The sequence below is a fragment of the Thunnus maccoyii genome, chromosome 5, assembly GCF_910596095.1.
Source record: "Thunnus maccoyii chromosome 5, fThuMac1.1, whole genome shotgun sequence".
NCBI classification, from domain to species: Eukaryota; Metazoa; Chordata; class Actinopteri; order Scombriformes; family Scombridae; genus Thunnus; species Thunnus maccoyii.
Genome location: NC_056537.1, coordinates 23,457,724 through 23,474,027, shown reverse-complemented (window position 1 = coordinate 23,474,027; position 16,304 = coordinate 23,457,724). Strand labels below are relative to the sequence as shown.

The following is a 16,304-nucleotide window of genomic DNA, read 5'->3' as shown; positions in this document are numbered from 1 at the left end:
TTAGTTTGGTTTTGGATATAAATAGCTTGACTGAACCAGTAAATATTGAATTGTGTTACTATTGAAAATTGTTTGTACGGTAAGTCCTTCATATATTTTAAGTGAACTTATAACTATAATCATTTATCTTTCCTTCTAGGCTCAACTGGAACATGAGTACTGAGGTTCCTTGAGCTTCAAAGAAATCTCGGTATGATGTAGTATGCTGAAATAGTATGTGCTTGAATGTTTAATTTTATTAACCATGCACTCAAGGGTTCCCCCAGAGCTACTACTCCTGCCAAATCTGAAGTGGCTACTGGCCTTTGACTCAATCAACTTAAAGATTAATCAACTAAACCACACTTAAAGAGCCTGGCAAGATGCCGCCAGACCTGTGGAGGGCTGTCAGCAGTGTTAGTTTATGTGTTCTTTTTAAACTTAGGTTTGAGACTTAATTACAGCAGTCTTGATTGTCATAGAAATTGTGCCGTTGTCCAAGAGCCTCTGGACAAAGACTGTCAGTTTTCAGCAAAAGCTGAAAAAAACATTTTGGAAATGGCAATGAAGTTTTGATTACCAGGCTTCCTCAGTCCAGCCTCTCAGGCAAGGCAAGTAGAGCCAGAGGCAAGCAACAAACTGACGCTGGCGCCATCATACTGTCTGTCTGTCTGCTGCTTTCGGGAGACATTCACCAGTGTCCTGGACCAAACAACTCACAGGTGAGATACGAGATCGATGTCAGTCTGGGTTTTTACAGTCCTAACTGTGAGGAGGTGGTGAGAGCTAATGCTAAAGCAGTTGCTTGTGATTTTTGTGATATATTTGTTGACATAAAATGTGGAAATATCACATCAAAAACCTATGATCTGGCTGTGAGGAGTGACTAACATTCCCCTGGTGTGCAATGGATGCTGCTTGAAGGAATGTGTCCCGCGAATGTGTTTGATGGTGCCCTGGAGGAACCTGTCGCTCTGATGAGGGTTTGTTTGATACTTGGAAAGATCCTGATGTTTTATTCATTTGGAGAGGACTTCACTTTATTCATATAAATGCAAGGAGCTTTTTGCCTAAGCTTGAGGAGATCAAGCTGTTTGTAGTTACTTCTAAAACTGCTGTGATTGCAGTATCCGAGACATGGCTTCATAGCTCCGTTCAGGACGCAGAAATTGAGCTCACCAGTTATTCTGTCTACTAGCGTGATCACAACAGAAATGGAGGTGGGGTATGCTTGTTTGCAAGGAGTGATCTAACATTCAATACGCAAGCCAACTTCCAGGTGGACTGTTTGGAAACGGCGTGAATTGAACTGCTACTTCTCAAGACTAAACCCATTATTATTGGTGAGTGTTACAGACCTCCTAAGCAAACCGACTTTTATGAGCTTTTAAGAATAATGTATGCATGGAGTAGGAATGTATTACATTGGGTGAATTTAATACAAACTTGTTATTGCCTCCTAGTAAGAGTTGTTTAGTTAAATCATTTTCAAACATCTGTAAGGTGTTTGGTTTGCAACAACTTATTACTGAACCTACTACAATATGTGTAGATAGCCAGTCCATATTGGACTTGATATTGGCCTAAGAGTGTAAAAAGTTCCCCAAATCTGGCGTCCTTGATATTGCTTTAAGTGATCATGAAATAATTTTTTGCACTTGTAAGATATCTAAATTACAGATAAATATTGGAAATCACCACTCTGTTAAGTGTGCTAACAACTCAAGTTCCTGTGTCGCAGAACAAGGCTTTTTGACTTTTCTGTTAAGAAACTTCTCGTGTCATCATTGATACAGGTTCATTTCAATTATGCATGTTCTGCTTGGTACAGTGGTTTGACAGCTAAACTTAGTAACATACTGCAGGTGATGCAAAATAATAGTATTCGGTATTTATTAAATGCATCCCCTTGAACTCATGTCGGTAGTGATGAATTCAGAAGGGTAGGACTGCTGCCAGTACAGCTCAGAGTAGAACAACAGAAGCTGCATCATATGTACAATATTATCAATGGGTATGCTCCTCAATACTTGTGTTCTCAGAAAACAATGGTCCATACTCAGCATAACTGTAATACCAAGACCAGTGTGTGTTTATGTAAAGTGCCTCAAGTGAATAATGTTGCCAGAAGTTCCTTTTATTACACTGGTGCCGTGTTCCCGAACAGCCTTCTGCTACACATCCAGTTTTTAAGTATGAGAGGGGCTTGTAGAAGTCAGGTTAGGACTTTTAAATCTGCAATGACATCGTTACTGTAGCTGTTCTTGTTTTTCGATGTGGGAGTTATTACTTTTTATTTCTTAAATTGCGGTGAAGTGTTTTTAGACTTCAGGATTGTATTGTTTATTTTTATGTTGAATGTCTTGTGTTTCTTTGTGTTTCTTTATCTTTTAACATCATAGGACCATGTTGGAAATAAGTGTGCTCACTTTAACATTTTATCACATGGATTTTAGTTTTTTTGTGTCTGATAATACATAAACTAAATCAATCAATCAATCAATCAATCAATCAATCAATCAATCAATCAATCAATCAATCAATCAATCATTCAATCAATCAATCAGTGTAGCTCTACTTCAAACCCTGTCCGTATGTTTTTACTCAGCTGTTATTTTATAAACTAATCAAAAGTTCATATTCATGTATTTTGTGCACATCTAGGACTAAAGAGTACTAAATCATCTGACTCACCAGAAAGCAGCTATTGTATTTGTGAGTCAGATAGTTACATTTTGTATTTAAAAAGTCACTTAAGCATTTCATTGTGAAGTTCTTCTTAACTGGAATAATTAGGAGTTAGAACTTATTATCACATATTTTATGTTAATCTGTTCCTGCAGGATCAAATTTACTACTGAGTGACACTGCCCTTTCTACATCTATTTGAGGTATGTTTTAAATGACATTTTCTCTGTATCAGGAGTAGTATATTTTTATTGAATTATTCACGAATATCTAGACTCAATGCTTTTTATACTGAGCTATTGCCAGACTGAAATTCTGTCTGAACCCTGTTCAGACCAAAAATAGTCTGTATTAGTGTGGGCATGTTGCTTCAGGTAGTGTAAAGGAATACTCCAGTGAAAACCTATGTTTTGGTATCAAAGTAAGTTTGAAAGCTAGCTTGGAAATGTTTGTAACTTGCTCATTATGGATTATATATAAACCTAATGGATTTTTCTGTTACAATGGATGTCAGTGGTTATCCAATTTCCATAGATACTTTGAAAAGCATGATCCACTTCTGAATTGTCCATCCATATGCTCAGTATGTTTCCTATAAGCTTACAATCAGTGAGGGACATTCCTTTTATTTCTTTATTTTTTTTCTTGTATTTGTTGTTATTAAGGCACTTTTTTGAGACTCTGAAAGTAATTGTGCTGCTAATGGAAATATATGGTTACTTTTTTCATAAACGTAACAGTGCTGGTAGTAAGGACGAGTATAAGTGTTGTCATTCAGCTTTAGGGGCGATCCGTTAACTAGAAGTGTTTGGGGTTCTTTAATAATTGTCGCCTCTAAAATAAATCAGGCCAGTACAGTTTAGTTTTCATTTCTCATTTTAGTGGTACTACTCATGTGAGATTAGGGCTGCAACTAACAATTGTTTTTTCAGTATCGATTGGTCTGCTGATTATTTTCTTTAAATAATTCTTTGATTGCAATTTCTAAAGCCCAAGGTAATGTTCTCAGTCCAACAATGTAAACCCCCAAGTATTTAATTTACTATCATAAATAAGCAGCAAATCAACAATTGAGAAGCTGTAACTAGGGAATGTTTGAAATTATTGCCTAAAGGTAACTGAAAACAATCAATTCATAATCAAAATATTTGCTGATTCATTTTCCTACAATCAACTTATCATTTCAGCTCTATGTAAAATGTGCCTTTCCTGTTATCAGCCTGATGTTGGAATTGTGTGTCAGTGTGAAATACTTGGTTGTTCCTGTGGAAAAATACTGTAGTTTCTACAAGAGATGTTTCAAACTCTGATAATGATTGTTATTGCCTGTGAAAAGGCAAAACACAGTGTTTGAAGGAAGAGAGGATCTGTAAGTTTTAGAAACGGAGGGACCACCTGCAGTTTGTATTGCAGTCAATAAGAGCTGGACAGCGTTCTCCCTGTCAATTAAGGTTTAGATCTCAAAAACTATAACTCCTATGAGAGAGAGGAGGCTTGTGGCAGCATTTTGAGGTATGATATGTGCTTGGAGAGTTGAGACGTTTTTAGAATTTTTTTTCACCTGCCATTATAAATTTTAATATTTTAAAAATGTACATTAAATCAATTTATTCTAGAAAAAATAAAACAGCACACATCATGGAAACATGCTCAACATGTTATAATCAAACTGTGTTTCTAGCTATAAGTGTGTGGAACTAGTTAGGCACTGAAGAAATGCGATGGAATAAAAATAATAAAGAGAACAAAGAACAAAGTGTGACTGCTGCAGTTGCAGAGAAGACTGTTTTAACAGGACTAAAAATAGTAAAATAATCATTTTTATCCTTGTATTATCCAGACAACTTTCACTTACTCATGATGTTTTTTGCAGAATCCACACCCACCTCAGTGAATCCTTGGTTGGTGGATACACGAACACCCTTGTGAGTACATTTTCCGTTGTTCAAGTTAGACTTATGATTTTGTTTTTTGCGTAACCTTATGAAAGATGTTCCATGTTTTATTGTCTGTTTGGTAAAACCTGATTACCTGAAAAAATCCTGATTAAGAACGACCAAGTAAATGACAAACCAGGAAATAATTGCTAATTAATGAATTACTACCAAGTAGTTCCTGGGTAACTTAGACTCAAGAATTATACATGACTTTCTGTCTCTTTTGTCATGAATGTCTTGATTAACTCTGAATGGATATATTACACTACATATACTGTCAATTGTATATTTATTGAGTACCTCAGCTATAATGTGGTCTAATATAATGCACCTGCAAAAAAATCCTATCTTCATGAAGGTTATAATGTTCAGTCTGTGTTGAAAGTGTTTTAGAGAGCATGTCTAAGGTCATTTTGGAGGCTGTAGTTTGTGGTGCCATTGAATTACATTGTGTTTTAGTGAGAGGTGTTCTTAATATGTTGTCCACATTTATTGTCCATATTTATATCAAGTATGGCAAACTTGGGCTGTACATTGACCCTCAAGAAAAGTGGTGGATCCCTCTGAGCTGTTACAAGGAAATCCTTGTTACCTTATGAATTAACAAATCATTACTTATCACTTTTGGATCCTTTCAAGTAATGTGGAGCATCATCCTACCAAACTGACATAGGCCTATAGCTTCCAAATTTTAACTACAAATCTGCTATTGACGCATTAGTTTACATTTACATGAACATTCATATCCAAGTGTCATATTAGTAGCCAAATACTAGATGCTAGCTAGCCAATTGATAAACTAATAGCATAGGTCAATCACTTACAAATGCTTACTTTCACCAACTTCATTAGGATTTGTTTCAGCATTTCCACTTTGAGGCAATGTCTGCTGCTCATATTTAGAAACAAGATTAATTCAACACAACTACACTACCTGAAAAAACAAACTTCTTCAGGAGGAGCAGTCACAGGGAAGATAATTCCCACACCCCTGTATAGTACCTGTTGACTGATTGGGCTGTCCCTGGCTTTTATGATCTCCCATAATGTCAAAATTGGGATTTAGCAAATATTCCTTGTTTAATGGGCTTGAAACAAGCTCATCATTGGAGCTGGGTAATGCATGAATGTTTTATTGCCAGTCTGGACTACTTGTCATGGATATCCTCTTTGAGGTGGCAGCAGGGAGCACTTAAGTGTGATTGTTTGCTTTGAGAGAGAGGGAGAGAGAGAGAGAGAGATAGATAAAGAGGAAGAAAAAGAGATAGACGTAGAGAGCCCCACTGGCATTACTTCCCCCTAATCCTCTTTGTGCTACACCTGGCTGGCATACTAATGATGGAGAAATGACCTAGATTTTTCTCTTAGCACATTCATACTCACAGCATAAAACATACAGTAATGGATGAGTTGTTTTTGGTTTTTTTGTGTGTGTGAATCTGACTACTGTTTTTCCGTCACTGTTAAATCTTAGAAAGAGGCCAAGCATGGATATTCAGTCGTGATGAAAGACAGACTCTAACGCTACAACAGTCACTTTGGTCTCAGTTGTTTGAGCTTCTTCAGTGGCTTCATGATAAATACAAACTTTGCTTTGAGGGGTAAGACAGATGATTGTCAACAAAAATCATAGCTGTATGATGTCTTTTGATATCCTACACTTTCTTGTGACAGTATCCTTGGAACAAACAGTTTATTACTAAGACAAAAAGCAAGCTATTTTTACTGTTATTGTTTAGACACTTCACCTGTTCAGATGGAAATGTAGCTTACTGTGTACTGCAATAACAATGCTAACAAGATCTTTAAGGAATGACAAATTCCAGTAGCTGCAGATCTCAGGGCAAAGGTCAAGGTCGACTAGTGAGTGCGTTTGGACGTTTTACCTCTAACTTTGTGAAGACGCAGGCAGGGAAAACACTGCAGAATGCTGTATAATATGACAGTAGCTGTAGCCGTGTGATGTTTAACGCTCCGTCTGAACTGCAAATCTCTGGAGACATCTAATTTTCAAATCTGTCCAACTGTATTTGGAGGAAACAGCTGCAGATGAGTGCATGTGTCTGTCCATGGTGTGTGGGTGTGGGATGCTGGGCGGGGGCAGAGTGTAGAAACGATTAAAGTCAACTTTGCAAACTTTGTATTAATAATCCAGAGAAATATTCCAATTATGTCCAAGGAAATAGATTTTCCCATTTTGACTTTTGCCATAAGTATAGAATCCTCTCCTCTCCCCTGATCTGTGCTCCCCTCAATTTATCGTTCTTCATCTCCACATCTCTTCCCCTCACTTCTCCCCATCTCCTGTTTCCCTCTTTACTCATCTGTAAACATGGATGAATGTTATTTCCCCAGAAGGAAATCCAATAGGGCACAGCGGAGCAGAAAGAAATACCACTCCGCACCTGTTTAGGGAGGAGGAAGCTCCAGCACAGAGGGCAGCTAGAACTGATCCGGTGAGATGCAGGAGGCAAAACCCCTTAATCCCTGTGACATTTTTGCTCAGACCTCTCATCAAAGCCTGTGAGCTGCTGTGCTGCCCGGGAAAAAGGAAGGTTGGAGGAGAGAGAGGAAGGATGTTTGTGAGAGATTGAGGGAGATGAAGGCTAGTGGACAGACAGAAGGCAGACACGGATAGACAAAGACGGACGAACAGATGTTGGATTAGTGAAAAGAGAGAAATTTTAGAACCTGCGGGTCTTGAATCGGATGAATTGTTGATGAAAGATGTGGCAGCTCTGATAAAGTTTCTCCTCTCTTGCTTGTCTGCATCACGTCTTCTCGTTTCAAAATGCAAACACCATCACACTCTGAGATTATGCTCTCTGCATGCTGATTCCCTAGTGACGCCTCACCCCTCGGCTGTGCTCAGTGGCATCATAACGTCAGTGCCACACTTTGACACCTGTCACAGCCAGCTGGGCATTTACTCCTCCCTGTGGGCTTGGTCTCTGTAACACCCCAGGAGACAGCAGCTCCTTTACTTGTATCTGTCTCCACCTTTGAACATCCTCTCTGTCCATATCATACCACTGCACACCGCCTCCTCCTGGATTCATACAAGCATGTAATTCCCTGGAGGGGGGACCTAGGTGCCAAATGTTTCTGCAGGCATAAAAAAGAGGGGAGGCAGAGAGGGAAAATGGCATGAGTTAACTTTTAAACTGAAAGAGACATGTACCTGAATGTGAAAGTTTCAGATGATGTAAAAGCTTTCTCTTAGCCAATTTACACCTTTTTCTTGGGCTTTACGCAAATACAATGCAGTGTGAGAAAATTGTCTACCTTTTTTGAGTTAAAAGTGCGCACGTCCCTTGCATGTATTGGATTCTTGCCTGTCCTTGGATGAAAGAGAAATAACGGGAGCAGACAGACAGAATATCAGGTACACTGAGTAGGAAAGAGACTTGTTTCTGTCGGACTGAAGACAAAAACAAGTCAGATGATCAAACATACAGAGCGATAGAATCAGGACCTCAAAAGGCCCATGATAATGTCCTGCAGCCGAGAGAGAGGAAAAAAGAAAAGTACATGAAACTATTTGATTACACACGTTGGATGACTTTCAAACCCAGAGTGTGTGATGAAATACCATCGGTTTATCCTGCAACAGCACATGCAAGGTGAATGCCGTGAAGTTTTTGCTTCAGCGTAAATGATGTTTGACTGAGGTCATTCACTGAGTACTCATTTCAATACGGCCCAGATGAATACCTAAGCATTTCATTTACGCTCACTGTTTGCTCTGAAGATTACATTATTAATCCACAGAGAGAGGATTATGGTTTGTGTTCAGACTGATTCAGAAGGCACAGCTGGGACAAACTAAATTGAGGTCGTATTCTTATAGTTCAGGTTTCGTGTCCTTTGATCCTTTATCTAGATTCATAACGGCATCACTAGCTTACCATAGCAGTAGTTGGATGATTGGACATGTATTAAACTGAGGATAAACCACATGTTTGATACATTTTTCTGAACCTAAAGTGAAGGATATATTAGAAGAAATACTTGTTTTTCTAGGTTAGTGTAAAATACCCCTTTAAGTTCACTCAGACATCCTGTTAGTGTTTTTCCTCTTTTGGCTCAGACCCACAGGTGTTTCCATTTAATATGCCTAATTAGACCTCCTGTCAGGACTGTGCGACTGTGTGCAGAATGACTGACATCTCCACCAGTCTCTTGTTAAGTTTGATGGCACCTGTCAGGATGGGGCAATTTATATCAGACCATTTATTATTTCTATACTTATCTCTACATACAGTTTTTGCATTTAGTAAACAAGAAAGTAACATAAACCATTTTATATTAATAGAAAATGATAGAATAGTTACACTCTCGAATGTCAATGGAATCATTGATGGCTCTGTTGTATTTAGATGTCAGTTTCAGGGTTCAGGAATTGTACTTGCTCACTTATTGGGAAACATAAACCGAACAGAGCAATCATTGACAATATCAGTTCCACCTGTGCGTTTCCTGTTATGAGTGGTTGAAATGTTTGCTGTGAAAATTGCTTATAGATCTGATCTGTAGCTAAAACGTGAATGCATTCTGGGAATAACCCAAAAGTAGAGTTATTCCTCTACATGTAGTTTGTCACCTTACATTCAACGATAACCAATGTGGCTTCAACAAGGACAGTATAGACTGTTGCTTCTCTTAATGTGATTATTGCTCTTTTCTCTTTGGCCAGAAGGCGGCAGCCAAGCGTCTATCCTGAGTGCATCTGTCTTCAGGGTGCCACCACCAACAGCTCACACAGGCTACATCATGTGTAATTACTTTGCAGCGAGCAGTCTAATGCGGTGGTTCTCAAACTTTTTCACATCAAGGACCCCTAAACTCAATGCAAATTAGACCACAGACCCCCTTCTGATAAGATTTTGTCCCAGGGTCACCCATCTGATAAGAGTTTTGCTTTTAGAGGTTTTATTACAGAAAGTGTATGAAACCCATGACCAAAACAGTCATACAGTCTGTGATTGTGTTACTTATGGGTGGAATTACAATGAAAGTGAATTATTCTCATTTTTTCTAGGGACTCCCTGGAACCCCCTCAAGGATCCCTGTGTTTCCCCGGACTCCACTTTGAGAACCAATGGTCTAATGAACTGTGAAGTCAGTAGGAATTATTATTATTTCAGCCTCAAAATTAAAATAATTAAATAGAAAAATAATGTAGTGACCTCCTTTTAAAATAGCAGACTGTAGATGAATTATTCAAACAATATATGGATTTTCCCCTATCTGACACATAGTGAGTATGAGACGAATGACGACACATTACGTTTTTATGTAGGCATTTATTCCCTTATTCCCTAGACTAAATGCCTACATTAAAACGTGGTGTGTTGTCATTCGTCTCACCGGGGCGAAAGTAACACGGCGATTTTCCATGAGCCCATACAATTCTGATTTGCCTAACTACGTCAGCACGTACAGCACGTAACACTTACCAGAACCGTGAAAGATCGCGTGGATACGTCATACTTTCGTGGACTTTTAGCATGGATATATCATAAGAGCTTTTTATAATACATTCATGAGTTTTACCCGAAAAGTTGCTTTCGATCACTTTAAGTAAATTCACTCAAGAATGACGAGTTGTTTTTATTGATTCACGCGTCATAGTCATGATCATTTGACAGATTATCTTAAAGTTTGCCGTGTCAGCGTTTCTCAGTGTGATTGTAAAAAGTGTTTCTTTCGTCACTCTACAGTAACAACGAGCTTAAAATAAATTATTTTGAACTATAAATCACTTAATATGATTCAAAGCTGGAATTTGAGGAAATGCAATGTGTAAATGGGATGAAAAAAATCCAACTGCGCATCATTTTTTGTTTGGCCCTATGTTCTAAAAATTCAATTGGAATATATTTTTTTATTAAGATAAAGGACATAATATGTTTGCAATTACATATTACCAAGGACATTGTCAGACATTTTAAATAAAAACAAGAACAATATAAACAATTAGTTTATACCGTTGCGTTATTTTTCACCCACCCGATTGACTGGGTCGAAAGTAATAATGCGCAATTTCCGTTTAAAGTCAAATTATACTGAAGTGGTTCCACATTTGTAGAAAACATCACCTGGTATCGACAGAACACACATGTGAGCTGTTGATCACAACGAAAATTAGTTTCTGTCTGTAACATATTTTAAAATGACGTTTATCATAAACTTTCGACCTGGTTCTCTCTTATCATCATTTTCAAAAGGGACGCAAAAATCCAATTTCAGTGATTTAAAGTTCTAATGTTCAGAAGGCTACTGTGATTAATGTGCAGTTTTTTGAGAAAAAATAATAAAGAAAAATACCATATTTTAAGAAGTAACTGTTTAGATGGTCGCCTTACATCGTCACACTATTTCTGTGTACTGTTGTGTGTCAAGTGTTAGAGTTGTCTCATTACCCGTAAAAAAAAAGACATTATTGTTCAGGGGGCTACTTGCCTTGATTTAAGGGGAGAAGGACTAAAGTGGGGAGCTTAACAAGTTTCAGGCTTTACATTCAGCTATTGGATGATAGATCATATTAGTACCAAGCCAACGGTGAGGGCAAACGTTGTCGTCCCGCCTTCTCTGAACCCTTTGCAGGGCTGTGATTGGATGATGAAGTCGTCACTCCCCACCCTCCAAGGGTTAGGTTGCTCTGCACCGTTAAGATGCTCAATTGATGGGCGTACTGAGCTGTGCAGTGAAACGAGATACCCTTACGTGTTTCATTGTAGCAAAACAAAACCATGTTCTGTCCTGGTTATATCACAGCTTGTTGCTGGTTTTTCCGCGACACCTTCCCCGGAGCTCAGCTGTTTTTCCTCCCTGCGCGCGGTGACAAGCGGGTTGGACGGTGCTATTGCGGCGTTTTAATGGGAAAAAAGCTCATGACAGAATAACAACACGGGGCATTGTATCGCTGCTTGCACCGTATATCACTGTTTATTAGTTTAATCCGGATGTGGTTCTTTTCTTTTGATCTTTGTCGCACGCACGGTGGACTCGGACAACGCAGCTACTTTGGGAGAATTGGGTAAAATGCACCTGCCGTGAGATAACGGAGCAGTCGGAGCACATGGACATCTCTTCCCTGGATCTCAAACCGGACAGTCAGATCTGAGTATTTCTATCAAACCTCTTTTCTCATGGAGCATCCACAGTTTTTAATCTACATCGGGTTAATATTTACTCGTCGCGGCGGCGCTTCAAACCAACCCGAGTATGAGGATGACAGCTGATCGCCCCTCCTCTCCTGGAGACTTCAATAAAAACGCGCTCCATCTGAATCCGCTGCCTTCAACTGGAAGCCAGAGTCTCAGTTTCAGATGTGTTTAACAATAGATGGAGCGCAGAGGGATGTGACATTTAGTTGATTGCCATCTTAACCTTTCCCTCGATCAGGTTACCTCTCCGTTAAAGATCTCACCGGCATTAGCTGATGCCATTTTCCCACTGTAGGCCCTTTAATTTCATTTGTACTCATTTGGAAAGATTAAAATCATCCATCTGTTCTGCAGGAAACTGTTTTTTTCCTGCACAGAAGCGCAGCTGTGTGGAGATGCTCTGTCCAATCACCTCTCCATATGGAAACTAAATTTCTCCTCTTACTCTTTGATACTTTGCGTTAAGCCCATGGCCGGGGATGATCCTTGAGTAGCCGATAGAATAATCAGCGTCGCGGTGTCAGCAAAGGCTTGAGCTACAGGGGATTTGTGTAGATTATCGCCGGACTGCTATTTTGTTCCCCTGGTCACACTCTGAACTGAACTTAGCGGCTTTTGATCTGCAGCCTTTTCCCTGCTGCTCCAGCCGACTGGAAACTCCAGCAGGGAAGCCTGTTTCAAAGCCACGCTGTTCACAGGGAAAAGGGGGGAACCGGGTTGCGCTCATAAGCAATGACCGCCACAGAGTTGTTTGGACCCAGATCTGAGGATACGAGCAATTTGGCACCGCTGTCACCCCGTGGATCCAGAGGCATGACACGCGCTTTACGGCTGTAGTTAATACTCCCTGTTTACACGCAGGCTGCCTGGGATGCCGTCGCTGTGACCGGGAGAGCGAGCCCGTCAGTAGAGCCGAGGACAGCTAGGGACACCGAACAGCAGCGCCCGAACGACCTCTTCCCGGACCCGTTCTGACTTTCTACCGTGCGGCTACCGGAGGATGTTTGAGCCAGGATGCTGCGCTTCCCCGTGAAGAAGATCCGGAAGCAGTTCAAGCTCCTGCTGCTGCTGGTACTGCTCACCTCCGCCGTGTGGTTCACCTACCTGCACATAAACCAGGGCAAGACCATCAAACTCCACTTCAACTACGGAAAAGGTAGGATTTCCTGAGGAAAAAAAAATGTCTATTCATCTTATGTATTACACTTTCGAGTTTTCCTAAAGTGTGTTTTACCCTGATGGATATGAGCTACCAGCACTTACAGACATTTAAAAGGACATTAAAAGCCACTTTATGAACACTGTAGTGATACCTCAGGAGATAGTATCATAAACTAGAGATCACCATCGTCACCCTGGAGTACAATGAGCTCCTACAGGAATATTATAGAAATATTAAAGTGACTTCACAGTAGATATTAATGTCATAAAGCATGATACGGCCACTCACAGTACAGGCATAATAACAGATTATATGTCCCTATAAGGAAAAATCTTACGTGTCGGGTACTATAACTTATGATGAAGTACTACAGACACATAGTCCCTTATAAATATTACAGTAATAAAATAGTTGAGTGGATTTATGACAAATGTGTCCCTTGAACCGGTGCCCTACTGACTTTTCCATACCGATCTCCCTTGGGTAGTGTGATGGGTAGGACCAGATATGCCACAAGAAGTTACACAGAGAGAAAGCGTGTCTCATAAATTAACAATAGTTTCCTTCTCCAAGCTAAGTAAAGAGCACCGCGGTCTCAAGCCAGGCCGAAAGCCAGGCCACTGCCTTCAACATAAATAATCAAAGGGCTTTTCATGACGGTGGCTTCAGAGGTCACAGGCATGCCAGTCAGACTTGGAAAAAATATTAGAGGCTGGGCAGACCTCCACCTGCTGCTGTTATGCTTCTTATAACTAAGGCTTGATTGCGTTCATCCACTGCGTCTGGTTGTAACAGTGGATGATGTTGAGTATTGTACAGAAATGACACTTAATTAAAAAAAAAAAAATCCTGATATTAGGTGTTGGATGATGTAATGTACCACCACCTACTACAGATTTAACATGGAATGATGGTATACTATATCTCCCGCAGCTGTCCGTGTAAAGTGATACCCAATGATTATGATGCCCTTGAAGAGTGTACACCGCGTACACACACATGCACACACACACACACACACACACACACACACACACACACACACACACACACACACACACACACACACACACGATGCACTGACACAGGGCTCATTTCATTGTCTCTGATCTCAGCCGCGGGGTTTTCCCAGCGACAGACTAGATTTAGTTTTCTGATGGTGACAGTCCTGAATCATACTGAGGGCTGAAGTGTCACTCTGGCTTGTCGCATTTAGTATCTGCAGCTAAGCGAGTTGTGAGTTTGTATCAGGATTCAGGGTAGAAACTGTACACATTGAAGAAAGGATAGAGCAAAGTCATTATGTTAACGATACCATGAGGATTTTGTATGAACTTGCAGGCTCATATATATACATGTACAGGACCTGCAAAAACCTAAAGGCCACCAATATCATGCAAAGCAACACAATATCCCTGCAATGAATTCCATATTTATGATGCATATATTATTCTTCTCTGGATTTACAGTATATGGCAGGCCAGTCTTACAGTGTTTCAAGAAAAGTACACAAAAAACGTACATTATAAGCTTCATACAGGCCGAATTTATTGCAGGGCTATTGTGTTGCACTACACTATATTGTACAGGTATCCACACCCTGTGCTCACGAATACAGACACTGTATTTGATGTAATAAATGGTCACGCTCAGTCCTCCTGTACAAGCAGATTTACTCAGCCTTACTCAGTGATTGTGCTGTCAGCATGTGAGACTGCTGATTTTGTGTGAACTTGCGCAAGAGTACGGAAAATCCCTTTCATTCTCTGAAATCACAGATCCCAACACGTATCGATATATTTTCGATATTACTGTGTTCCTCATTTTTAAGGCTAGTAGTCTGCTTCTGTGACTCGTCTGCTGCAGCCGTCTGGTGAGGAAGGAAGCTGTTATGCTGTGCTCTGCTGGTCTGTGTGTCTAATTGACTGTCTTCCATTTAGCAGGCATCTGAGCAGGTCAACTCACTTAACCTCATATGAATAACATGTCCCCTCTCGCACCAAGGGTTTCTAAGTGAGATGTAGCCATTACTGGAAATGGGGCACTATGATTTGTGTAAATATTCATATCAGGCTGGCAGTATTCTCTCCACACAGGAATCTTCATTGATTCTTAGCACTGAGGTGGGGCAGGTAGAACTAATGTAATTTCATTTCTGGCCAGAGTCCTCTCTTATTTGAATATGAAATGACAATTTGTCAAGTTTTTATTCTGTCCCTATTTTGGAGGAAATTAGATTTTTATCAGCCAAATCCTCTCCTGGAGCAAGCACAAGCTAGTACCTCATTCACTAGATAATGTCTTCTTGGCATATGACCAGCAGACCTATGAGAAATATAAACATCTTGGCATAAAGTGTCCCGTTGAGGCTGCATCTTTCTAGTTGTGAATAATGACTGAGAAGCGTGTCGGAGACAGTTTGCAGCGGTTGATTTTATACACAGTCTGTCAAGCGTTTCAGACTTCAGTCTACTCACCTCTGTGTGCTCATGTGTTGGTTGACTGGGTCAACATAATGAGGCAGCAGAGGCCTAAACTTTGAGAGGAGGCCTTCATAATGGTACCTTGTGGAGTTTTCATGGCAAACAAACACAGTTTTGTTATTCCAAAACACACTGAGTGTATTCTTAAAACCTACCAAACCTGTGATATAAATATTTTACCTCATGAAACATTTGCTGTCTTTGGAATGCCCTGAAACCTGCTTTTTTGCATCAGCTGGTGGTCATCTTCTACTCTTATTGGCGCATTGCTACCTTTTTTTGGTGCATTACGTCCACCATCTGTTACCGCCCTCTGAAGTTAGTAGTAGTGTTGTGTGTGCTTGTATGCATGGTGGTAGAGCATCAGACACAAAAATATGGGGATCAGGTCATGGTATGGTAGTGGTTGAACTCTTTGGACTGGCTTATAATGAACCTGTGGTAGTTGTACAATCCAAAACTGGCATGTGAACCCTAAGTGGACACATGTTTCTTCTCTAACAAAAATAACACACTGATTCCTCTTCTGGCTGAAAGCAGACGTGGGTGTATTAATCCTTGTTGCCTATACAAAATAAACTTTCTTATTAAAAAATCTAATAGATAAACACAGCCTTGTATCCAGATATTCCACAACATGGTTGGAAAACTGTGAGGCTCCAGTCTCGTCACATGAGCTACAAAACTATATTCCTGTGCCTGTGTCTATCCACGGCAAATTCGCCCGTCCCATCATAAAGAGACATGAACATATTTCTCTCAATGAGTTTACTACTAATAACACACATGCAAAATGGTTAACACTGCTAATAATTCTACTTGTACAGATTAATGTGCATTATACATGAGATATAGTAATTTTAAACAAATTTAAGGAAATATA

At 39.9% G+C, this 16,304-nt stretch overlaps 1 protein-coding gene across 11 annotated transcripts in view; it reads left to right on the top strand.

Moving 5' to 3' along the window:
• The window catches only part of b4galnt4a (beta-1,4-N-acetyl-galactosaminyl transferase 4a), a 148,784-nt gene that overhangs the window by 1,907 nt on the left and 130,573 nt on the right, over positions 1-16,304 (top strand). The window contains exons 1-7 of one of the 11 annotated variants that reach the window (XM_042412194.1): positions 1,241-1,322; positions 2,644-2,694; positions 2,823-2,870; positions 4,541-4,592; positions 9,301-9,381; positions 9,646-9,725; positions 12,638-12,932. In XM_042412194.1, the coding sequence (XP_042268128.1) occupies positions 12,791-12,932 (142 nt within the window). In that variant the 5' untranslated portion in view covers positions 1,241-1,322; positions 2,644-2,694; positions 2,823-2,870; ... (2 more) ...; positions 9,646-9,725; positions 12,638-12,790. Of the gene's footprint in view, positions 1-139; positions 191-613; positions 702-1,234; positions 1,323-2,474; positions 2,695-2,822; positions 2,871-4,540; positions 4,593-6,078; positions 9,382-9,645; positions 9,726-12,637; positions 12,933-16,304 lie in introns of those variants that run through there. The other 10 variants (XM_042412192.1, XM_042412197.1, XM_042412196.1 and 7 more) reach the window with 10 other exon arrangements.